The sequence below is a fragment of the Astyanax mexicanus genome, chromosome 3, assembly GCF_023375975.1.
Source record: "Astyanax mexicanus isolate ESR-SI-001 chromosome 3, AstMex3_surface, whole genome shotgun sequence".
Taxonomy (NCBI): Eukaryota; Metazoa; Chordata; class Actinopteri; order Characiformes; family Acestrorhamphidae; genus Astyanax; species Astyanax mexicanus.
Genome location: NC_064410.1, coordinates 10,183,500 through 10,208,950, shown reverse-complemented (window position 1 = coordinate 10,208,950; position 25,451 = coordinate 10,183,500). Strand labels below are relative to the sequence as shown.

The window sequence follows — 25,451 nt, the reverse complement described above, 5'->3', positions numbered from 1 at the left end:
GCAGTGCTGGAAAGGAAGGCACCGTCGTGCGCAGACGGCGGCCCATGAGCAGCTGGGCTGGGCTAAAGCCATTGCTCAGAGGGGTGCTCCTGTAGGCCAGCAGTGCACGGGAAGGATCAGACGCTTTCTTCAGCAGGTTTTTGATGGTTTGGATGGTGCGCTTGGCCTCACCATTGCTTTGAGGGTATCTCGGGCTGCTCGTCACATGCACAAACTCGTACTCTGCTGCGAATGCTGACATTTGGGCACCTGAAAACTGTGGCCCATTGTCTGTGATCAAGGTCTCAGGTATGCCATGCCTGGCAAAAACGGACTTGAGGTGTACTATAACATCAGCACACCTAGTCGGGCTCAGCTGTGCAATCTCTATATACCTAGAGAAATAGTCCACAACAAGTAAATAGTTGGCGTTCTTCAAGGTAAACATATCGGCCCCAAGCTTCTGCCATGACCTGTCTGGCAGCTTAGTAGGCATGAGAGGCTCGGCTGTGTTGTTTCTTTCTTTGACACATGCAGCACAGTTCAGCACCAGCTCTTCAATCTGGCTACTGAGCCCCGGACACCAAACTGACTGCTTCGCCCACTCGCGACACTTCACTATGCCCTGGTGCCCCTCGTGAATCTTCTCTTGCACACTATTCCTCATCACTGAGGGGATCACTAGTCTAGTGCCCCCCAGGAACAGTCCATTGTGTGTGCTGAGGACGGCTCTTTCAGCCCAGTAGGGTCTTACCAGTGAGTCCAGTCTGCTGCAATCTGGCCAGCCCTCTGCGCAGTATCTCATCACCTCAGAGCAGATGCTGTCTGCGCACAGCTGTTTGCGCAGCTCTGACATGTAAGCCTCACTTGCTGGTAAGTTAGCCAGCACAGAGTCCACATAAATGTTTGTCTCTTCCCATTGCCCATCATCCGCCACTCCACCAGACTTCAGCGGAGCCCGGGAGAGTGTGTCAGCAGTCGTGAGGCTTTTCCCAGGAACGTGTGTGATGGTGTACCTGTACCTCATGAGTCTCATCCTGAATCTCTGTATTCTAGGAGGGAGTGTGTCCAGTGCTTGTCCCCCTAGCAGGCTCACGAGGGGTTTATGGTCGGTTTCCAGCTCAAAGTGAAGGCCGATGATGAAGTCACAGAATCTTTCACAGGCCCAGGTCAGGGCCAGTGCTTCTTTTTCCACCTGCTCTGGATGCATATGCCACTGGCGCCCAGGTGCCCTGCTGTTCCTGAGAAGAACTCCACCAAGCCCATATGATGAGGCGTCGGCTGAAATTTTCAGATTTTTATTTGCATCGTACAGCTGCAACACCGGGGTGGACGACAACTCCTTCTTGAGACTCGAGAATGCTTTGCTTTGCTCTGAAGCCCAGTACCACTGGTTCTTTTTCGACAACAAGTCCCTCAGAGCTTTGTCTTTTTCAGCAAGGTTGGGCACGAATTTGCCTAGCTGGTTTACCATGCCCAGGAAGCTCCTGAGCTCGCTAATGTTCTGTGGTGGATCCATTTCTCGCACAGCGCGTGTCTTTTCAGGGTCCGGTGTCACTCCCTCTGACGAGATGACGTAGCCGAGAAACTTCACCGTTGTCTTGCTGAATTCACACTTGGCTGTGTTCAGAGTGATGCCTGCCTCTTGTGCCCTCTGCAGAACTGCGTGCACACGGGGGTCGTGCTCAGCCTACGTGGACCCTCATATCAGGACATCGTCCATGTGACAGACGACTCCTTCCAGCCCCTCCGTCACCTTCACCATCCAGTTCTCCAAGTGTTCCGTCGCAGACTAGATGCCGAACGGTAGGCGGTTGAAGAAGTAGCGTCCAAAAGGGGTAATGAATGTGGTGTAGTGGGCACAGTCTTTGCTCAATGGGATTTGCCAAAACCCATGTTGGCATCAATCTTTGAGAAGAACTTCGCCCCAGACAGCATGCCAAGGGTCTGGTCGACCGATGGGAGGATGAACTTTTCCCTGCATACGGCTTCATACAGAGGAGTGAGGTCGACACAAATTCTGACCTTGTTGTTGTTCTTCTGCTTTACTGAGTCTAAGTCTATACTGTCTATTCTCGCTACCAGTCTAAGGTCGACTGATGCAGGTCTGCTCAGTAAAGCTGTGTTCAGGTGTTTCACTATGTACAATTCCTCTGTGGTGTTCTTGTCCCCACAGTGCAACATTTCTTTGGCTACTCCAACTACAGGCAGTGGCACATGCCCAGGCCCAAACAGTGCTTTATTGCCTGGTTCGAGGGTGCTGGATGCCCCCCACATATCTGTCTGTACACCTGCTCGGGTATAACGGTAACGTCAGCTCCAGTGTCTATCTTGAATTTTACATTAGTGTCTCTGATCTTTAGGTCAACTGTCCACGCCTGTTTGCCTGCGTCTACAGTGCCAAGGAACATGTCTTCGTCTGTGTCTTCTGAGACTGCACTAACACACTTGGTGGACTTACACACTTTGCAGTAATGCCCACGTTTCCCACAGTTATGGCAATCTGCATTCTTTGCAGGGCAACTAAATTTGGCATGAAATGGGGTCTTACCACATCTTTGGCATGACTGTCTTGCCCCCTGTATGTCGTGCTTTTCCTTGGTCTGCTTAGCTGGCTGTATCTTTTTTTTCCAGGCTGCCCTTTTCCCTTTGCCGCTGTGCACCGCGTCCACTGTCACTTTGTGCGCATGCGTATCTCCTCGGATGTCCGTTTGTTGCTTTTTAATGTCCTCCGCTTGCCTGACAATGTTGAATACTTACTCTCCATCTGCAGTTTCTGTGAGAGTGCACTCTGATGCCCACCACAAGGCGATCACGTAGCAGCTCCTCGCGAAGTGCTCCGTATCTGCAGTCTTCGGCGAGTGCGTACAAGGCTGTGATGAACGAGTCTGCAGGTTCAGTTGGCCCCTGCACTCGCGTGTTGAATTTGGCTCGCTGGTATATCACATTCTATTTAGGCACTAAAAAGTTTGTAAAGCCGTCCTTGACTGAACTGTATACATGTTTTTGTTCGTCCGTTATCCGCAGCCCTCTCAACACATCATCTGCCTCGTCACCCATGCAGTATATAAGCGTGTTCACCTGATTTGCATCACGACGACTTGTCTAAATCACTGGCCACTCGGAAGCGTTCAAAACGTCTTATCCACTTTTCCCAGTCTCGTGGCTTCGAAAAGTCGAAGGCTTCTGGTGGGTTTATTGAGAAGGTTGCTGAGGTGTAAGCACGAGCTTGAGCCTGTGGCATGGCTTGCTGCTCCCGCACTGCTGCTGGTTGCTCCTCTTGTGACATGCTAATTTCTGTTTAGTAAACTGTTCAACTAACTAAACTATCTAAACTTCAGCACTACTATCTTCTCATAAAACACCGCTTTCCTACCCTTTACCGACGAGCCACTTCTGACACCATGTTGTGTAGGGTTTTTTAATATAACACTAATCGAGATGAGACCAGGCTTTGAGTAGTTTCACTTTACTGAGACACTCTCTAAAGAACCTGAAACACTGGTGGATCCCCATGTGACATACAGGGGTTCCTAGTCAGACTGCTCCCCCTAGTGTCTTGGCATATGATTACACAGATCACACCACACCAAGCCATGGCAAACATTACAAATACCCCATTAGTGCATCACTAGGGGCCAGTTGTTCAAAGGATCTGATCGGATTTTGGTTATCGGATTGGATCAAATCTGAAAAACGGGTTGTTCAAAAGGAAAAGAAGCATTCTGAAATCGGATCAGATCACGTAATCCAATCCTAGTTTGTAAATGGATCAAACCTTCAGTTTCTGTTGTTCAAAACTTTTCAGTAGGATTTGGATAACTTTGATCCAAAAAAAACAGGATTACCCTGATCCCAACAAGGGGTAGGATTTCAAAGTGGATTTCATGAAGAAAATGTGGTAAAACTTTAAAATCAAAGTTTTAAAGTAAAAAAAATACATTTGTACAATTTAGTGTATATACATTTACTTCTATTTTGCACTTGACCTGTTTAACCGTTACAGTGATAAAGTAGACATTGGTTACCAATTAAGCCTTTTTCTATAGTAACGTAAAAAATAAAAACAATCTTGACCCCATTAAATAATCCCCCCAAAAGATTTCAATAACAAACAAAAATAATATATTGATTTTTTCATCTACGTCACTGTCATTCATCACTGTATATTAATGTCAAAGAATCATTCATCAGATATGAAGATGTCAAAAATAATTTCGAACAATTGCAAAGAACACGAGTTTGTTCTGGTTCTTCAACAGGCTCAGGTGCATCATGAACATCACAGAGAGGGACATTGCGTCTGGTAGCAACATTGGGCAGGACAGTACATGCAAGTGTTATGTTGCATGCTCCCTGTGGTTCGACTCGCAAATAGTTAAGTCATGCAAAGCGTCTCTGCAGAACTCCATTTAAACGCTCAATTGCTCGTATTGTTTTGCAATAAGCAGTACCTTGTTACTGCAAGAAAAGGAGTCATCAACCCCTGTTGGTTCTTCTATCTGTTTTTTACATAGCTGGTAATCCGGATTAGGTAATCCTGAAAACTGTGTTTCTGGATCAGGTTGATCCAATCCAATATTGCTTTGAAAAAACGGCTTAAAAGTAAGACAGATCACCTGATCCTGTATAGCAAAAAATGTGATTACCAAATCTGGATAATTTTGATCCGGATTACATTGCCCTAGGTTACTACAGTATCTTATCAACATATAACTGTAGGAAACATTCAGTTTACCTCAATATGCTTTTCAAATTAGATGGTGAATTTCTGAAATCTCGTGCTGCTGAGCTGCATCGCATCCAAAAAGAGTAGTTTTTGCATCCAACCGTTCCGAAACCCCTCGCTGCAGCTGGAGACGCTTATCCAACTTTCTCACTGGAGCACTTCTGGAGTTTGACGTGACGTGCAGGTCACTCATCAAATACAAACCAATAGAGGGTCAGAATGGTGTATGTTTATACTTGTTATCCAGCCACAAGCTTTCAGGATGGCGCGATTTTTCTGTTTGTTTGTTTTATGTTGCCGGAATGAAATATGAGTAACGAGGCTATTTTATCCGTGCGCCGTATTTTTTTAAATTTTTTATTTCACATTTTTTTCCCCAGCATTTTATTTTTACTCAGTAACGGGGAGTTTTCCAATGTAGCGAAGTAAATTACTAGTGTAATTTAGTGTTAAAAACTAGTGTTAGTGCTAATCTAGTGTTAAAAACTACTTTAAAAATTACCAATTACTCATAAAATCTAATTAATTACAGTAACGTGAGTAAATGTAATTCGTTACTTTCCACCTCTGGTGGTAGGTTATGTTGTATTCCAAGACAAATTTAAGATTCTGTTGTTTTTGATTAAATAATAACAACACTTTACACATAATCATCACAAATGTACAATATATACAATCATACTGTCACGCCTGCCACAGACTCTGTAGTTCCTTTCTCTGACTCTGCCGTTCCCTTCCATGGACAATCCCCGGTCCGGAACTACACCTCCCAGCATGCACCTGTCAACACCACGCGCTCGGACTCAGCCAACCGCGGCTCACTCAGGCGTTCTACGTCACCGGAATTTTAGACTGTGTTCAGGTGTTTGTAATTTAGTTTTAGTATAAATATCAGTCTGTTTGCCTCGCGTGTTGCGAGGTATTTTCCCTGTTCACCAGCGATATACTGAGCGTTATTCTTCTGTCTATATTACCCGTGTATGACCTTTGTTTTGTTCTTTTTCGACTACGTTTCTGCCTTACCCTTTTGTTCTGTTTGTTTTGTGATTTTCTGGTTGTTTGAACTCTGCTTCTGGTTTATGGTTTCGTTTTCGGTTTGTGATTCGGCTCTGATGTTTTGGTTGGTTGTTTTTCTGGCTTTGACCCACGCCTGTTATCAGACTACGCTATCAGCTTACGTGCTTTATAATAAAGCCTCGTTTTGTTTTTACCGCGAGCGTCTGACTCCCGTCTGTGGCGTTACACATACATAACACTTAATTAATCAGAGTGAAATAATAAAAAGACTAACAATAAATATTTCTGGGAATCCACTCCTGCCTGGATTGTTGTAACCCTATTAGCATATTTTAAAATATAATTGCTAATTAACATAATAATCCATGTATTAGCTTTTTTCATGTATATAATAATATTACAATAATTATGACCTTAATTTAAGTAATATAATCCGCCAGCGACACTTTAAATTTAGACACTGTTGTTGTAAAAAAAAAAAAAAAAAAAAAAAAACAAGAGATGCATTTATGGCTGACTGAGATATTTAGCCTCTTTTTTCAAATAGTGATAACAATGTGTTTTAAGAAAAACGTGATGTGTTTTTGTAGGTCAAATGTTTTCTGGAACCCAGGCAGGAAGGATGTGTCTAACCTCTAAGAACGGCTCTGTTTGTAAGCAGAATCTTACCCGAGTGCAGTTTCACACGATGCTGGTTTTACAGTCAACATGCCAGTTTATAGTGCTTGTACCCCTGTAACTGTTAGAAACTGAGTAGAAGATTGATCAATACTACAGTAGATAGAATAAGCATTCATCTACTGCTGGAATGGAGAGCATGTTGCTTCACTCTTAGTTCATAATTAAATTAACTCACAGAATCACATGTAGTCTCTGAGAGCATGTTATAGTAAATTAACTGAGACATAGTAGATTTTTTTAACAAATATCCTCCTCAAAGTTTAAATAATATTAATCTGGTACAAGAAAAGACCTGAGGGTCTTCACTAGATTTGTGGCTTTGATTTATATCCAAATAATTAAGTAAAGCTCAGGTATTGAATGTAATCCGATAAAATGATTGTTTAAAAATGTATAAAATGTACAGGAAAAACAGAGACAGCTCATACTGAAATATCAATAACATTTTTATAGGAGTCTTATAGGAATTAAAGGATCTGCCCTCACCTGGTTCAGATCATACCTGAGAGATCGATTCCAGTGTGTTTATTTAAATAACGAATGTTCTTATCAGTAAAATATGGTGTCCCTCAAGGATCAATACTAGGTCCATTACTTTTTACTCTTTACATGCAACAGCTGGGTAAAATCATCCGTAGGCATGGTATTAACTTTCACTGCTATGCTGACGACACGCAACTTTACATATCTGCTAAACCCAACGAGGAGCTCTGTATAAATCAAATAACAGACTGTATTAAAGAGATTGAAAATTTGATGACACAACTTTCTTTTACTTAATTCTGATAAGACTGAGGTCCTTCTATTAGGTCCTAATATTGATAAAAACATAAATGTTAATACTGTAGACATAGACGGTCACTTAATTATACCTGGTAAAACTGTGAGAAACCTTGGGGTCATCTTTGACCCAATTCTCTAGTTTGATTCATACATATGCAGCATAGTTAAAACTGCAGTCTTCCATTTATGAAATAAAGCTAAAAACCGCAGTATACTCTCTCTGGAAGATGCTGAGAAGCTGGTACATGCATTCATAACCTCCAGGCTGGACTACTGCAACACGTTGTTGGCTGGAAGTCCACATAAATGACTTCATAAACTCCCGCTAGTTCAGAAAGTAGCCGCGAGAGTGCTTACTAGAACCAGAAAGTTTGATCATATTACACCTATTCTTTCATCCCTACACTGCCTACCTGTTAAATTCCGTATAGATTATAAAATACTTCTCCTGATGTATAAATCCCTCAATGGTCTGGCCCCGCATTATCTACAGCAGGGGTGGGCAATTAATTTTCCCAAGGGGCCACATAAGAAATTGGAACGGTTTTAGCCAGACTAATTTACTTAACTCGGTTCTGCCGAGCATTTATAATAACCCTTTTAATATAAAAAACAGTAATCAAACATTACAATGATACAATAAAATGTTGTGGATTATATAATTATGTAATAAACGATGATGTGATGGTTCAGTTTAGAAACTGTACACATTTTGCATTATTTTGACTAGCATCACAATCTGACATAAAAGAGCATCGCTTTAACTGAATAAAAAACAGCAAATAAAACATTACAGCGATGCAACTAAAATGTAACCAATAAATGCATTTATATGTTTGTCCTACCTCAGTTCTGTTTTTGCTTCAGTGAGAGAAATCTAGCCTGTTTTGGGTGTGAACAACTGTTTTATGAACAACTGAATATAGTTTTTTTCCTAAGTTTTGCATCCCATTACTTTAAAATGATACAGTAATATCACTTAATGTATATCTTGAATACATGAGACAGGTATCTTGAAGAATTTAGTGGGGTGATGTAATAACTTTTTGATTAGATTTTTTTATTGTTCAGTATTATAACTGGAAACATACATCTTGAATACAATGAACAATGTTACACAATGTTCAGCAGTTATTTGATAACTACTTGATTTGCTTATTTTATAGGGCAAATATTTATAAAATGATCTACAGATAGGTAGTTGTATTTCTGGTGTATCTGAGTTGATTAGCCCTGGATAAATTATGTTTATTTAGCTGTAAAACTAGTTTCTGTTCCATTTTCTGTCTCTGCACGAGAAGCGCAAGCCTCCACTCCTTTGTTTGTACTGAGTGGGTCAACCCGAGTAGGATGGGTTCCTCTGACTGAGTCTTGGCTCCTTCCAAGGTTTCTTCCTCTTAAAGGGAGTTTTTCCTTGCCACTGTGTCACCATTAAAATTGGCATCTCTGTGGTGCTGCTCATAAGAGGCGTGGACCTGTTTTTCTCTGTAAAGCCGCTTTCTGACAACCTTTGTTGTAAAAAGCGCTATAAAAATAAAATTGAATTGAATTGATTTGAACATACAGTTATCTTATAATAGCTGTAGATGAAAGTTAACCACATATATTGTATTTATTTATTTCAATATTTAACATTTGTATAACCTATTCAGTTTCAGTTAAACAATGAAACTTTAGTACAAACACTTTAAACCTGCATCTCATCAGTAAACAAACAGAGCTGGAAAAACAGTGCCATTCATAGTGGTTAGACACATCCTTCCTGTATGTGTTACAGGAAATTTCTGATGTACAAGAAAACATGTCACATGTTTTCAGGGTAGGCATGTAGGTTTGGTGACAATGATGGTCCTAAGTGGTTCCAAAAGTTGCAAGTTTACACATAGTGTAAAGATAAAAAAATAAAAATGTTGTAATGTTACTTCATAGTAAACAGTTTATTGTAGAGAAGTAACTAGTAAAAAAAAAGAACAAAAGAAAATAAATTATGGAATTACTATTATTATTAGAAAAATAACAAGAGAAAATAAACCCAAAATTTTGACAAAAATATAATCTAACGAATTTCAAAAAAAAAAAGAAACGAAAAACTCCACACAACCAAAGAAAATACTGAAAGACTTGTAATACTGAAAAAAAAAAAAAAACGGAAAAAGCAAATTCGCGTCTGGGGATGAAATTAAACAAACCAAACCACACTCAAAGGAAAATTGTATATATAAACAAAACAAAAGAATGGACAGAAACAACAATCTAATGACCGTTAAAATGGTATTCATACACTCTAAGAAATATAAGTACAGATTTGTACTTAAAAGAGTACAAAGCTTGTCGCTGGGGCTGTACCTTATATTGAGGCACAAAAAAGTACCTTTCAGTGAAAGTCCTTTTTTGTACCCATGGTTTTTGTGGCAGTAAAGATCATAAAGATTATAAACGTTATCATCAACTAAATATGGCTCAAAAACTTGATGATCCAAAATTGTCTGGCTTTCAAATAAAAAATGTGCTATTTAAATATATATTGTTCATTAGTACAGTGATGCAGAATACTGAATGTACCCTTTGGCTGGTTAAATGGTACAAATTTGTACTTGTTGCTGTTAGAAATGACTTTGTACTTCAGAGGGAACAAATCTGACCCCGTAAAGACCAATATTGTACCATTGAGGGTACAATTATAAAGAGTGTACCTTCGAGTACAAAAAAGTACTCATATCGTACCTCTGTTTTTTAGAGTGTATAACAGTTTAACAGCTGGATTAAACAGCTTCACCAAGGAGGAAAAGAGAACACAGGAGCCGACAGTTTTTTCAGAAGAAAAACCAGTATTTTCAGAAGAACATTGGATATTGTGAAAATATTATACAGGCTGTGGCAAAATTAGTTTTAAAGCAAAATACAAAAAGTAAATGTCAAGTAAAAGTATGATAGAGTTTCTGGTCTGTTCCGATAAAGGGGAATTGTACAGTAACTGCAGAGTTAACTGTTAGAGTTAAAATAATGTTAATGTAGGTAAATTAAAGTTAAAGACAAATCGTTAATTTCTGTATTACTAATTCAAATGACATGCTTCCAAGTCATTTTATATTTGATATAGGAAATTAAAAAAATAAATAAAACTTAGCATTACATTCTAGTTGAAAAACTAGACATTTTAGTCGTATTCTGCATGTAGAAATACATAGATGTTATTTAAGCAACACTGTGAAATAGTTTCTTGTTTATGTTAAAGGATGACTCTCTATTGCAATTTTTTTTTCTTGCTGAACTCACTACTGCTAAAATACATTTTACATGCTAAGGTTAATCTTACACTCCTTTGTTTAAAATCTAGACTTTCAGAGCTGCGTGCAAATCTATTAGTGTAAATTATAATATAACTCATTATATAACAGACTTTTATAATAGCATACTATTGTAATCACATTTGATTATTTGTATAATAATTTATTTTTATTATAGTATTATTATCTTGTAAAAAAGAATAAATGTTATAACTATTTATTGATTTTATCATTATTATATGCATCCCATAATTATTATTAAGTTTATTAATATAAACTTTGACAACAATCATATCTTTTATTTTTTATGTCATTGTTATGTGTGCTCAGTTTGTGAAGCCTTTAGAATTTTCTATATTTCTGCATAAATGCGAAAAAGTTGTCAGATTTTCACAGACTAAAAGTTTTATATATTGTATTTTTACCGCTCTATAAGGCGCACCGGATTGTAAGGTGTACTATCAATAAACTTTTTCTACTATGTAGGTACTATCAATAAATCTTTTTTCTGGTCTATTTTCATACATAAGGCATACTGGATTATAAGGTGCATTTTAAGCGGCACTCCTTAGAAACAGGGGTATTGCCATGTTTCCCTTCTAATTCAGCAGGTCTCGCAAAACAAAACTGTAATTAAAAAAAAACATTTTCAGACACGTCAAACCAGCGCTGGATATTAATCTACATTTCTAGATTAATATATAATCTAGATTTCTCTCCTGAAAACTGTTTATTTGGGTGAATAAAGCGCTTCAGTTTATTTACAGTAAGCTTAGATTTCTTGATTTCCATTAAGGCTGGATCATTAGCATTAGCGGCTAAGCGCTAATGCCGCCTAACAGCCGACTCGGCAGAGCTACAATGAGGAACCCTGAGTGTTCTGGTAAACCAGGGCAATATTAGCTAGCGGTTCATAGTTTGTTTTAACACGGAAAACGCGCAGGCTACAGACTGATAATACTTACCTCTGAACGGTTGAATGATTAGCGCTTAGCAGGTAATGCTAATGCTGCTGGAGAACTAAACTGAAACTCTTATATAACTCTGTACTTCAACGAAGTGGCTTTAAGGCTCCTTTCAACCTGACTATATATATTAGTCTATGATTATGCTATGTTTGTTGAAAAAAATATTTTGGCAGACACTTTTAGTATTAGATTAATTCGAACCACATGTATAATAGTACTGTTCAAATGTTTTAGGCACCAAAGTAAATGACACAAATCCATTTATCTCAGCAATATGAGTGTTTTAACTCGGAAAAAATAAATATAACTGCAAATAAACATAAATACAGTAAAACATAACAAGGAATTCTCATTTTTAACTAAGTATGTTGTATCTTGTGAACCAGGCTGAAGAACAAAGCGTAGTTCCAGATTTCTCCTGGATGCTCCTCAGCCAGCATGTGTGTATAAGTTCAGTTCCGTGTGCAGCTCACCTGATTTACCACATTTACCAAACCAGGTGTTGACATGAGAAATATCTCTATTAATCTCAGATGAGGAGAGATTTGGAGATGTTTAAAGGAAAAGAGGGCTGTAAAAGCTCTGCTTTTTGTAAAATTGTATTTATTGTTAAATTAAATAATATATATGCAAAAGCCTAATATATGCTTTCAAATGAGCTTTGATATTGAAGTGATTTTTATACCATATCAGCTTCTGAAGACGAAAATCGCACAGGGAACTTGGACACTCCCTCTCCCTCTCATTTCTCTCCTGCTGCGTGATGTCGTTAGCACTGGTCTGCATTCTAAATCACGCCCTATCACAGGAATAGTGCACTATATTGTGTGTTAACCGTTGGTAAATAGTGCACTATATTGTGTGTTAACCAGTGGTAAACAGTGCACTAGTTCTGTGATAGGAAGGGAGTGATTTAGAACGCAGTTACAGCCTCCGCGCTGCCCCCCTCTGCTAAGAGAACAGCCACTCCTGAACAGGCTGTGAGTCTCCGTGTCATGACCAATGAGTCGCAGCCTCTGTTTAAGAGGGGTGGCTGTTCTCCATAGGGGGGCAGCACCACAGCGGTGTCTCTGAAACAAATCACTCGCCTTAATAACTCACCTCAAAAATACGGGACAAATCGCGTCCCGGATCAATTCAATAAGGAACGCGTATTTTACTGCCTAAATACAGGACGATTCAGGATTTTAGGGGACAGTTGGCAACCCTACATATAGTGCAAAAAATGGTACTATCTCATTTGTTTGATTTAATTTAAACGTTTTAAATGTCAATTATTTATGTAAAATTATGTACATTTATGTAGAAATGTAGACAATTCTAAAGAGAAAATATCACCTTCCAAAAAGCTAAAGAACTAAACACCAACAAAAAAAGCTTTTATTACGTAATGTTTCTAAACACTGTTCTAAGCATTGTTCTATAGAAATGAAATATTTCTATATATATATATATATATATATATATATATATATATATATATATATATATATATATATATAAAGAGTTTCTTCATTTTATGCTTTCGAAATTAATACTATAAATCTTAAAGTGTTAAGACATGTAAAGTTTACTTAAGTGAGACTGAAGTACTTTTTTGTTGTAGACTTTTATTTTGACAGTGTTCAGTCTGTTATTGTGGCCAAGCATTGTTGCCACAATTACAGCACTAGATATCACACTGTAACTGTGTGGTACCGTCAGTCTCTGCTCAGATTTGAAGGGCAGCAGACCGACATGCTAAGAGGAAAAGATGGAGCAGAAATCTCAGGTAACTTTCATCATTTTAAATAATACTAATAATAACTACTTCTCTAGCATGATTAATAATTAAATATTAAAAATGATCATGTTTTGGCTGCTGCCAATGTAAACTCAAGTCTGAAATCAAGGCTGCAACTTAACTGAAGACAGGAAATGCTGCTATTGGTTTCCAGTGAAAGCCATACGCAAGAAATGTAAAAATAAAAAAGTTTAAACTACACATTACTGATGTTCAAAATGTAAATGTGAAAATAATAATTTTTAAAAACCTTTGCACGTTATCAAAAATGATTTACTGATTTTTACAGACTGGGGAAGGTTTTGCATTTTATTTCTGTTTAAATGTTAATGTTTTGTTTTCTAATATACTGAATGTATAATCTGTAGAAGTGTGTCTCTGTGATTGTTCTGGTGTTACTTTAATCTTTCATATAACACCTATAGTTGGTGTATTTATTTCTCTTCTTGTGGTTTACACCAGCTACAGATGGAAATTTCCACAAATTAGTTTAGTCAGTATTTTGAGTATTCATCATCAGTGGCATGCAGTTAATATAGTGGGTACCCCTTCTGCAACACCCACAACTCAAATTCGATGTTTAAGATTAAGATCCTATAAAAACTTTAAAATCTTCCCTGGTGTTTTTTTTTCCAAAAAGGTCCTTTATATTATTTTCTTGATAGTAAAGTTCTCTTATATCCTCATGGGCTGGACAGTCGATGAGGATGTGTTTCATAGTTAGTGGGGTGTTACACGATTGACAAGATGGTATTTCAGTGTTTGTTAAAAGGTGTCCATGTTTTATTTTTGAGTGGCCTATACGGCATCTTGTGTAAACTGTCTGATCTGATCTTGAGTTGTGTTTGAAGATTCTCCATTTTAACAAAGGTTGAATTTCATGTAATTAATTGTTGAGCTCTTGGTCCCACTCTTCTTGCCACTTGGATTTAGTGAAGGAGTTTATAATGTAAAAGGTGTCCAGAGGTGGGATGGAGAATTTGGTGATCTCTTTTGTAGGTGCCTTCTTGGCGAGGTCATCTGCCGTTTCCTGTAAATCCACAGTGGCCTGGGATCCAACAAAAGGCTATCTGGTATCTCTGTTTATGCAGGAAGCTGGGTTTTGACTTTCTGACTTTTGCAAGTACCTCAGAAATGATGGGATGGTCTGTTTTTAGTTAGTCCAAAGCTTGAAGGCAGGATTTTGAGTCTGAACAGATTAGGTTGTAGTTGGGGTGTGTGCAGTTTTTGATGTATTCCAATGTGAGCAGCAGTGCGTATGCTTCAGCCGTGAAGATGGTACAATATCTTGGTAGGCGAATGCTTTGGTGAAAGTTTGTAGTTGAAAATGCCGCTGCTACGTGATTTTTCCGTTTTTGATCCATCAGTGTAAATAGTCTTGTGGGTAGGGTACATGTTTTGAATGTCAAAGAATTGAGTTTTATAGTCATTTGTAGTTGTTTATAGTTGAAATATGACTGTTGGTTTTGTCATTTCCCAAGGGGCTATTAGATCGTGTACTTTTTTAAAAGTTGACATATCAATGGCCAGCTGGATCCGAAGTCCTAACGGTTTGATCACGTTTGGTTTTCTTTCATACAGGTCTGAGAGATAGTTGTTGAAGACGGAGGGATGTGCTGGGTTTTGGTCATTTCCTTGAAGTTTTATGGTGTATTGAAGTGCTAATTGTAGTCTTCTGAGATGGGGTGGAGGCTCGTCTGCCTCTACGTACAAGCTGTTAACTGGTGATGTTCTGAAGGCCCCCAAGGCTAGTCTCAGGCCTTGATGAATAATGGTGCTCAGTGACTTTATATAGGACTTTCTAATCGCTCCATAGATAAAGCTGCCATAGTCCAGCCGTGATTGGATTATTGTTTTGAATAGATGCTTTAGCAACGAGTATTCAGCTCCCCATCTTGTGTTAGCCAGAATTTTTATTATATTGAGAGATTTCTGACATTTCTTTTTTAGTTGATGAATGAATAATGAATGAACCTGGTTTCCTTCTCTACCTTGATGCATTCTCCATCTAGAAATAGGTTTGGTTCAAGGTGAAGTGATCTTATCTGGAAAAAATGATTACATATTGTCTTTGTTTTGGAGAGTTTAATTTTTTGCTGTCCATTTATGTATGTTGTTAATGGTCTGTTGAAATTTCCTTTCCAGAGTTGGCATATATCTGCTTCTGCTGCAGATACAAAGATTGTCTACATATAAGCAGCACAGAATACTCGGGTCTATGGATTGCGTGATATCGTTAATTAAGTTTTTTAATGAAGATAGGCAGATGCCCACGTAATCCCATTTGAAACATATCCTTAAGTATACCATATTTCCATGTGGTATCATATGCTTTTTCTAGATCAAAGAAGACCACCACTACGTGTTTTTTGTTAAGAAAGACATTTCTGATGTACGTTTCAATCTGGACTAGATTGTCTATTGTGCTTCTTCCTCTTCTAAAGCCGCTTTGAAACTTGTTTATTATGTTATTTTTTTCCAGGAACCACACAAGTCTGTGATTCACCATCCTTTTCATAGTTTTGCATAAGCAACTTGTCAGGGCTATGGGCCGATAATTGTTTGGGTCCTGGTGGTCCTTTCCGGGTTTGGGGATAGGAATAATATTTGCTTCCTTCCCGATTGTTGGGATTTTGCCTGTTGTCCATATGTCATTTATACTATGTAGGAGCATCGATAGAGCAATATGAGGGAGGTGTTTTAAAAACTGGTAATGAACATAGTCTGGGCCCACTGCAGTATCATGTGAGCTTTTAATGGCGATTGTAAGTTTCTCCATTGTAAAGGGTGGGTTATAAAGTTCGTCGTTGTTAGAATGGAATAGAAGTTGTTTGTTTTAGTGTAGGGCACGAAGGTGTTGAAATTCTGGGAGACAGTTCGCTGATGAGGAATGTTTTTTGCTAATTCATCCGCTATTTCTTTTTTCAGTGGTTAAAACATCATCAGCTCACAGGGTGGCTGCGGGTCCTTAAAAAGTCTTAAATGGTATTAAATTTCATTTTAGTCAAATAAGGCTTTGAAAAGTCTTATTTTGTCTTAAATTTTCAACAAAAATGTCTTAAATTTGCAGAGCGAAATTTAGGGGGGAATAATTTCGTCAGCCATGTGTTGAACTTCGGGGGTGGAAATCAGTAGTGCAGAATTGTGTATGTTTGTGTTTGTGCGTGTGAGCGCGTATTGTATTATGCTGTTGTCAGTGTTTGAATTTTGTTTTGTATAAAGTTTCATTGTGTATGTCTTGTGCATTCACATTTGAAGTTTTCAAGCAGCTAGATTAAATGTAAATAATCAATTGTTTTTTTTTTATTTTAACGTGTATGATCTTGCGAGTTGGTCTTAATTTTATTTGGAAAAGGGTATTAAAAAGTCTTAAAATGTCTTAATTTTCACTTGGTCAAAGCTGTAGACACCCTGAGCTCAGTGTCCTCATGCTATTAGCATAGCTGCCATTTAGCTATTTTTCATATTTCATTCTATTCTAAAAACTCATCCCTGTTACTTTCAGTCCTGTTACTCAAAAAAAAGTAACAGGAATGAGTGCCAATAACAGGAGTGAGTTCCAGTTACATGAATGAGTATTTTGCCCTGGATTATTGATTTATTCATGTAAATATTAGTTGGTGTAAACCACTTCTTTTCCAAATCTGTTTGGTTTAATAAATTGCAAGATAATTCATTTGATCAATTTCAGGTTTGGGTCTTTTTGATAAGATAAAATAGTTTTGCATCTTTTAGAAAAATACAATGCTCATGCATATATAGTTTTTGTTGTCATAATTTTGTCAATTATTTGAACATGCAGTGAACAATTTATTTAAAATAAACACTGTCTTGAGAGGAAATCAAAAGTATTAGTAGACTTCTTAACCTGCTTTTTAAATGTCACATGAGTTTTTTTTTATTTTTATTTATTTATTTTTAATCATCTTAGAAACCTTGGAAAAAATATAACAAAAGCTGCCAGAGTTTTAGTACAGGTTTTGACTATATATATATATATATATATATATATATATATATATATATATATACACATGTATGTGTGTGTGTGTGTGTGTTATTATATTCAGTGTTGAACAAAAGCAAAAATAATAATTTGGAAGAGTTACAACAAGCAAATGGCACCCATTCGGAGGAATGGCCATATTATCATAACGTTACACAATAAAACATCTTTGCCTTACCCATGTTAGCTAGCTAGTGGTAAACCAGCTCAGTTAAAATAGCTTTATCATGTCACCACATTTCAATATTTTAATATGATTTACAGACACTTCATTAAATACAAACCATATATTTTTACCTAAATGTCAAAACAAAAAAGCTAACGACCTATGTACTTTTTACTTTAATCAATCCTCACGGTTAGCCAAATCATAGGATACTGGCTTTTTAACTTAACCTAGTTAGCTAGCTGGCGTAATGCTAGTCATCTCAGGCTCAGACTCCATCAAAGGTTCTATTTAATCTGGTCTGATAATAGTAAAATATAAAGTTGCACAATGAAACCCAATAAATTTTCTTTTTCCCCCTCACAGTTGCACAAAGTGTTGGTTTCTCAGACTTAACTGGACTTAGGCTCGTCCAGCTAACCGAGCTAGCTTTAGTCTAGTTCAGTTACCTGAGGCTCATAATCCACCATGAGTTCTATTTATCCGAGTTTCTTAATAAATAATAAAATATAGTTAGCTAGTTGCACCATAAAACCCAGGCAATTGCTTTTTTCCCTCACAGTTACACAAAGTGGCGGTTTATCATTTTGGTCTTATCTGGTCTTAGTCTTATCCAGCTAACCTAGCTATGCTTACTTGCTAGATAGCTAGCATTAACCAAGCTCAGTTACCACCTCACACCTGTTTATCTTACTTCAGGACTAGGTTCACAAAATAGAGCCTGCTAACCTCCTTACTCTAACTTTATTTATTAATAACCAATATCTATTCCTACCTCTCATATATAATAATTTCAACTCTAAACACTATGCATAAGCAAGACAAATGTTCAAATTAAAAAAGTGCTCCCTTTTTTCATAAAGCATCCTCCTGACCTGCTGACACAATGTTTCGGCACAAAAAAAAGCAGTAAAACATGATTGGGTGAACGTATGATTGACTCTTTAAATCAACTTGTGGCAAGCAGTCTCCAAAATAAATATGTAATAATAGAAAAGAAAATATATCTCACATTTAGTGCGCCCAGAAGTTGATTTTTTTTAATAGCGTGCTGTATAATTTAGACACGCTGTACATCTTTCTACAAATAGCTCACTTTATACACAAGTATGCTGAGGGATTTTATATCAGTTTTAGGTATTTCCAAATATGTTTTATTTTCCCACAAAAACAGTGTACACAGTGTACATCCCAACCAACACACAGTTGCATGTACAGAGGTCTACATACAAAACAAAATAATTTACTACCACAGTTACAGTGAAAAAATAAAAAAAATGCATTTGTTTTGGTCTGGCCACAGCACCTCATCCACATCACAAGCACTGTTTTTTTTTTTTTCAGCCAAGCAGCAGGGAAATATCCCCTAGCATGACAAATCCAGCCATGAAAAGAATCAAGTGTACAAATAAAACACTTTTTTGTGATTGTTTACACACAAATACTATAAAAAATATATATTTTATATAGTATTTGCACACAGTCTAGACCAGAAAATAGCTACACTATTTGATCTGGTTAGCCACAAGCCAACTACCCAGATAACTAATGGGCTAAATCACATCTCAGAGCATGTTCAAAATATGCTAGCCAGATGTGACTGTCATGCCTGTGAGATTTTGGATAAAGCTGTGCATGTAGAAGAAGCATAGCAGGCCCAGCAAGGTACCTACAAATGCTCAGCAAATTTATTAAAGTTCCAGTTCGGCAACCAGTCAAGTTTCTTGCTTCTGGGCAAGATCCCTATACCATAAAGGAAAAGCAAAGGCCTGTTCTATATCACTTGGTCCAGCCACAACCAAGTGCAAACAGTAACAAGTACAACATATTTCCAAAATAATCCACTCCACTGCCTTGCATTTGGCAATGTAAAACCTAGATGGAACTGCTCATTGGTGAGCTCTGCACACTAAGCATGACAAGGTTGTGGGTTCCATACCAGGGTTTGTCAGTTGACCACTGTTGGGCCCTTTAGCAACTGTGTTAACAATGTATATGGGCTGACCACCAACCCATATATATGCCATCTGGTTTGTAATGGAGCTGGATGTGGGCTGTTTTGGATAGCCCATGATGCTACATGGGTAGGTGGAGCACAATTAACATATAGCTGGAGAAAGCTAATGAGGCCATGAGATCCCACCTCCCTCAATGTACAGAAGCTGACATAAAACCATTAATCAACATAACTAGAAAAAAACGGACAATGCATATGTCATGTATGAAAACACGGGGACACTCTCTGATTCTTCACCCACTGTGAAGCCTAGAAAGTCCTCTATGCCTGGTAGCAGGGAGCCCCAAATCCTAAGTTCAACTCCTGCTATTAAAGTTGCTTTCTTTTTCCCTTTTCTGTGTAACAAATCCTCTATAGGGATGTTTGTTCAGGGACACTCTGATTCTAAATATTTTGGTCCCCCACTGTGTCCAGATGGCTTATATTGACTGTAGAGAGACAGGAGCTTGGAAAAAGCTGGTATATTAGCATTGTTCATCAGTTCAGGGTGTGTGGGAACACATTAAACTTGCCATTAATACATAGCTGAGTTTCTTATGGTATATGCATTAATACCTATTGAAATATTAATTAACCATGACAAAGGAAGTTATAGAAATAATTGTAGTTATTTTGCTTTATTTATTGTTTTTTTTTAGAAAGAAGACTCAAGAGACAGCATAAAGGATCTCTTGGGGAAACTTGGTCTGGAAGGCAAAAATGGGAGCGCACTCACCATGGCTCAATTTCTTGATCTAACACCTTCATTACAATACAAGGAGGCCAACAAAGAGAAAGATCTTGTTCACACCTTCATGCAGCGGCTTCTAACAACAGATTACAAAGCAAGACACCTCTCTGTCAAATCTGAACCCAGAATAACAAAGTCTCAGCAGGCAGCTGGAAAAGCTGGCTTTGATGCTCTATTTGAAAAAAAAGATCAGCATGCAGAACAAAAACAGCGAACACAAAGTCAGAGTCATCCAATGGATGTTCAGATGGCAGTGTTCCTCTGTGCAGATCCCTTTCTTCAGCAGACCATGGTAACTAAGTTGTCTCAGTGTCAGTACGCAGTTCCTTTGCTGGTTGCAAATCCTTTCACTGGACAGATTGAATTCCCTCTGTGGACGATGCGTCAGATCAGTAAAAGCTGGAAGACCATGGATACTTCAGGCGAATTCACCAGTAAGACCCTGCCCATGCACAAAGCTCAAACTCCAATGGTGGCGTTCTTCAGGATTGGCTCCATTTCCTCATCCAAGTCTCAGCTGATGAACAGGCTGATCAATGAGAAGCACGACACGTTCTTTCACAGGGACTGTCCAGGCAGCAGCAGAGAGCGTCTACTGATGGACGGAGTGGTGGAGATCGCCTGGTACCTTCCATCTGGGAAAAGCACTGATCATTTCTCAGACTGTGTAGCGTTCTGTAATCTACATGGAGATTCCAGCATCAACGAGACTCAGAGAAAGATTCTTACTGAAATGTCCTCTGTGAATGTTGCACTATTACCTCAACTTGATCGGAATGACAACAATATGGTTATTGTGAAGGAACTTTGGAAGTCTTCAACTCCACTTATTGTTATTCTGACTGATGAAGATGATAAGGGTGAAGATGATGTGTGTGAGATCGGAGAGAGAAAATACAGAGTATCACTGAAGGGAAGAAACCAGTCTGATGTTTCTGTTGCTCTTAGAGAAGTTATCAAGAACTGCCTCTCAGAACGGCCTGTGACTTTCACTATGGAGAACATAGCAGAACACTCAGAGATGAAGGTGGATGAGGATAATGAAGACTGTCAGAGAGGAAAGGAAGCTGCACAGGAGATAATGAGATTCCTGAAGAGAAAAGATCCATCAACAGTCAAAGAAAAACTCCTGCCCTGCCAGGGGAAACTGTGGCATGACTGGAGCCAGAAAAACAAAGATCTACGTCGTCTTAAAAGTGAGACTGTAGAATTAGAGAAAAGCAAGAAAGAAGAAGAATTAAGAGAAATAAGAAAGAAACAGCGGGCATGTGTTTTCAGTGATATCATGGTGTCATTTGTTGGAAGTTTAAGGTCACTGTCAGACAGTGAAAAACAATATTTCCTAAAGTGGACAACAATCCTTCTTGATGACTTCACTTCAGATACACTCTCTGCACTCCTTCAAAAGTATGACCAAAAATGGAATGAAGTGCTGGATTTAAAAAAAAAACATGATAACCTAGAGAAGAATAATCATGAACTAGCCATGCTTAGCCTCTCGAAGGAACATGACAATTCAGATAAACTGAAGACTGAACAATCAAACCTAGAAAAAATCTCCAACAAGCTTAATGCTGCCACATTTGGTTTGGAGCACATAGTGAGAGAGATGGGGCAGATTTTTGAAGCCTCAGCCTCTGCCAGAAAATATGAAATAATGAAGGACGGAACTTTTTCTTACATTCCTAATCTTGCTGCTGAACTCATGATATCTGGCCACCCGATGGAGCTGATGGACGGTGATGCTGCTCATGTTCCTTTGGTCTGGGTTTCAGCAGTTCTGGATAAGGTCATCAGAAAACTGGGAGACCAGAGAGTCTTTGTGTTGTCAGTTCTGGGAATTCAGAGCTCAGGGAAATCCACCATGCTCAACGCCATGTTTGGACTCCAGTTTGCAGTCAGTGCTGGAAGATGCACCAGAGGAGCCTTCATGCAGCTGGTGAAAGTGTCTGATGAGATGAAGGGGGAACTGAAGTTTGACTACATTCTGGTTGTTGATACTGAAGGTCTCAGAGCTTTAGAACTGGCTGGAAAAGACACCCTACATCATGATAATGAACTGGCAACATTTGTTGCAGGTCTTGGAAACATGACTTTGATCAACATCTTTGGAGAAAACCCATCAGAGATGCAGGACATTCTTCAGATTGTTGTTCAGGCCTTCATGAGGATGAAGAAGCTCAGACTGAATCCCAGCTGTGTGTTTGTTCATCAGAATGTTACTGATGTTGCAGCTGGAGAGAAAATGATGGAGGGAAGAAGACGATTACAGGAGAAACTTGATGAAATGACAAAGTTAGCGGCTAAAGATGAAGTCTATGATGCAGAATGTTTCAGTGATATCATTGCATTTAATGTACAGAAGGATGTGAAGTACTTCTCTCAGCTCTGGGAGGGCAGCCCACCCATGGCTCCACCAAATCCATGCTACAGTGAAAATGTTCAGGAGCTGAAGAGAGACATTTTTTCTCGTGCATCAAAAACAAACTGCATGAAATTATCACAGTTTCAGCAGCGAGTGAAAGACCTCTGGGAGGCTCTGCTGAATGAAAACTTTGTCTTCAGTTTCAGGAACACACTGGAGATATCAGTGTACAGGAAACTGGAGGAGGAGTATGAGAAATGGACCTGGAGTCTCAGGAGTGCCATGCTGAGTATTGAAGACAAGATGCTGAACAGAATCTCCAGTGGAAAAGTGGAAGCAGTAGAAAAACAAGAGCTGATGAGAGAAATGTCAGAAACCCTGCAGAAAGTCCAAATATCATTTAAAAAGTATTTTGAAGAAGACAGTGAAAAGGAAACTCTGATTCAGTGGAAAAGCAGATTTGAGAAACAAATACAACACCTCCATGATGACCTTGTAGATGAGGCCAAAAGAAAACTGGATGACAACATCAAACAGAAAAGCATTAGGAAAAATCTGGATGAGCAGCTGAAAAATCATGAAAATACTCTCTTTGAAAAGAGTAAAGAACTCGCTCTGAAGCTTAAAGAAAGGAGCAAAAACAGAGATCCAAAAGCAAAATTTGATTTAGTGTGGGGAAAGTGGGTCACTGAATTAACTAAAGATGTTCCAGAAATCAAAGATATAAACATCTCAAATGATGTCATTAACATTTTGGGGGAGGGGTTTTCTGAATATGGTCGTGTTTTTGATCAAAAGAAGAGAGCAGAGTACATAAATATTCACATTGCTGCTGATTACTACAGTTATGTTTCTATGAAAAGCAAGAAGGTGGGACCTGTTTCTTTATGGGAAAAGTCCCTTAAGCCAGAAGATCAGACATCAATAAGGGAGCTAATATCTAAAGTTATTCAACAAACAACAGAAAAAGTGGAATCATTTCCAGTCTCAGTGCAGGGATACAGCTCAGGCTATATCCAGCAGATTGCACGTGATGTCAAACAACTAGTGCAGGAGTTTAAACCAAGACACGACTCCTTTGAGTTTAAGAAGGAGTTCTTTGTAGATCTTTCTCTTTATGTGTGTGAACAAGCTGGGAAACGCTTTGTAGAACTTCACAGGAAATACAGAGAAGCAAATGATCCACTTTTGTACTTTGAAAAGAAAAAAGCTGAGTACTTTAAAGTCTTCATGAACTACTATCAGGGAGCAACATCTGCAGCAGTGCTTGGAGACAGAATCTGTGTTAAACTGAAAGAAACAATCCTGCAGTGTGTGTACAACATGACTGCTAAATTCATCTGTGATCAGATGAGAGGAAAACCTCCATTTAATGGGAACAGAGGAGATCTGGAGAAGCACATTCTGAAGACTCTGGCAGAGCAGGAGGGAGATAAGGAGGAGAAATTTAATAACTTCTTAACATACATGAACCAGCCTAAGATCCACTTTGAAAATTTCATCAGAGACAGTGTTAGACAGTACATGGCAGCAGAAAACCCTCAGGCAGCTTCTGTAATAAAAGAACACATCGACCACAAACTGAGAATTATCATCAGTGCAGCAGAAGCAGCAAAAGATGAGGTCAAATCTATAAAAGGAGACGTGAACAAGTGGCTGGAGATTTTCTCCAACAGTCTTGTAGATGAGTTAGGAGATACCAGAGTTCATCTGAGTGATGATGTCACTAAGGATGTCACTGATTATGATGTTCTCATAGATGTTATTAAAAAAGAGCTCTTGGTTGTTGTTGAAGAGCTAAAAGTAAACATCTGTAAACTTTCAGATCTGAGAGAGGAGATGTTCAGAGAAAAGCCTGAGGAGATTCTGATTAAACACTTCTGCAGGTGCTGCTGGAAGCAGTGTCCCTTCTGTGGAGCCATCTGTACCAACAGTCAAGAAAATCACACTGAAAAACACCAGGCTGAATTCCATCGCTCAGGTGGAATGAAAGGACGCAATTTTAAAGATACAACTGAGTTTTCTATAAACTTTTGTACAACAAAAGTAGCAACAGATGAGCTGGGATTTTTTGCAGGCATTCCAGAGAAGTGGTACCCTTACAAAGAGTTCTGGACTGCAGGAGGAGAGTACGCTGAATGGAGCATCTCTCCTGATTTTTCTTCTCTGGCCTACTGGAAATGGTTTGTTTGTGAATTCAAGGAATATCTTGAAAAGCACCACAAACTCTATTTCCGTGGAAAAGGAGAGATTCCATCTGAATGGAAAACTCAGATTCAGTCTGATGCAGTTGCAAGTTTAGGAATAGATAAATAAACTTCAACAATTCTGGTCATTACAGAACACTGGCTTTGTCACAAATGATAACACAATCTTTCATGGATCTCACCTGGCAAAATGTAATCATGCTGTATTTGAACTGCACATAACATTACTTTGCTCATTCAACTACAACCCTAAACCATCTTATTGTACTGAGGAGAAAAGCACAGAAGAGACTGCAGCACCTAAACATCTTTCAACAGTATAATATGGATGCAAAATCTGTATCCCTCTGCTTACTGCATACTACATGCATGTACTTTTTCACACCTTTGAAAGATTTAAGTAAGGCCACAATTAGAATCAATACAAAAGTACTCAGTAATCCTACAATTGATTGTTATTATTATTATTATTATTATTATTATTATTATTATTATTATTATTATTATTATTATTATTTTTCATTTGGTTTAGTAGATGTTTTATTCTTATAGCTTCTTGTACTGTTCATTTACACATGGAATATGGTTGTATGATCTGCATCTTTATGACTTCATTTTAGAGCTCTTTAATACTAATTAAAGTCAGATTTAGAATTTCTTTTTAATCAGTAGTAATTATTGAATGTTTATGATTAATGGTGGTGAATGCTTTAAAATAAAAATGATTGATATT

At 38.2% G+C, this 25,451-nt stretch overlaps 1 protein-coding gene across 1 annotated transcript; it reads left to right on the top strand.

Annotated features, from left to right (window-relative positions):
* The first annotated feature begins 20,086 nt into the window (after positions 1–20,086).
* LOC111190359 (interferon-induced very large GTPase 1-like) lies at positions 20,087–25,202 on the top strand. The gene has a single exon (XM_049475778.1). It carries the CDS (start codon positions 20,133–20,135, stop codon positions 24,825–24,827), a length of 4,695 nt encoding a protein of 1,564 aa, XP_049331735.1. The 5' UTR covers positions 20,087–20,132; the 3' UTR covers positions 24,828–25,202.
* The last annotated feature ends 249 nt before the right edge of the window (positions 25,203–25,451 follow it).

What these genes read in the sequence shown, in the direction of transcription:
- LOC111190359 (XM_049475778.1), top strand. Translation starts at nt 20,133, where the DNA reads ATGGCTCAATTTCTTGATCTAACACCTTCATTACAATACAAGGAGGCC.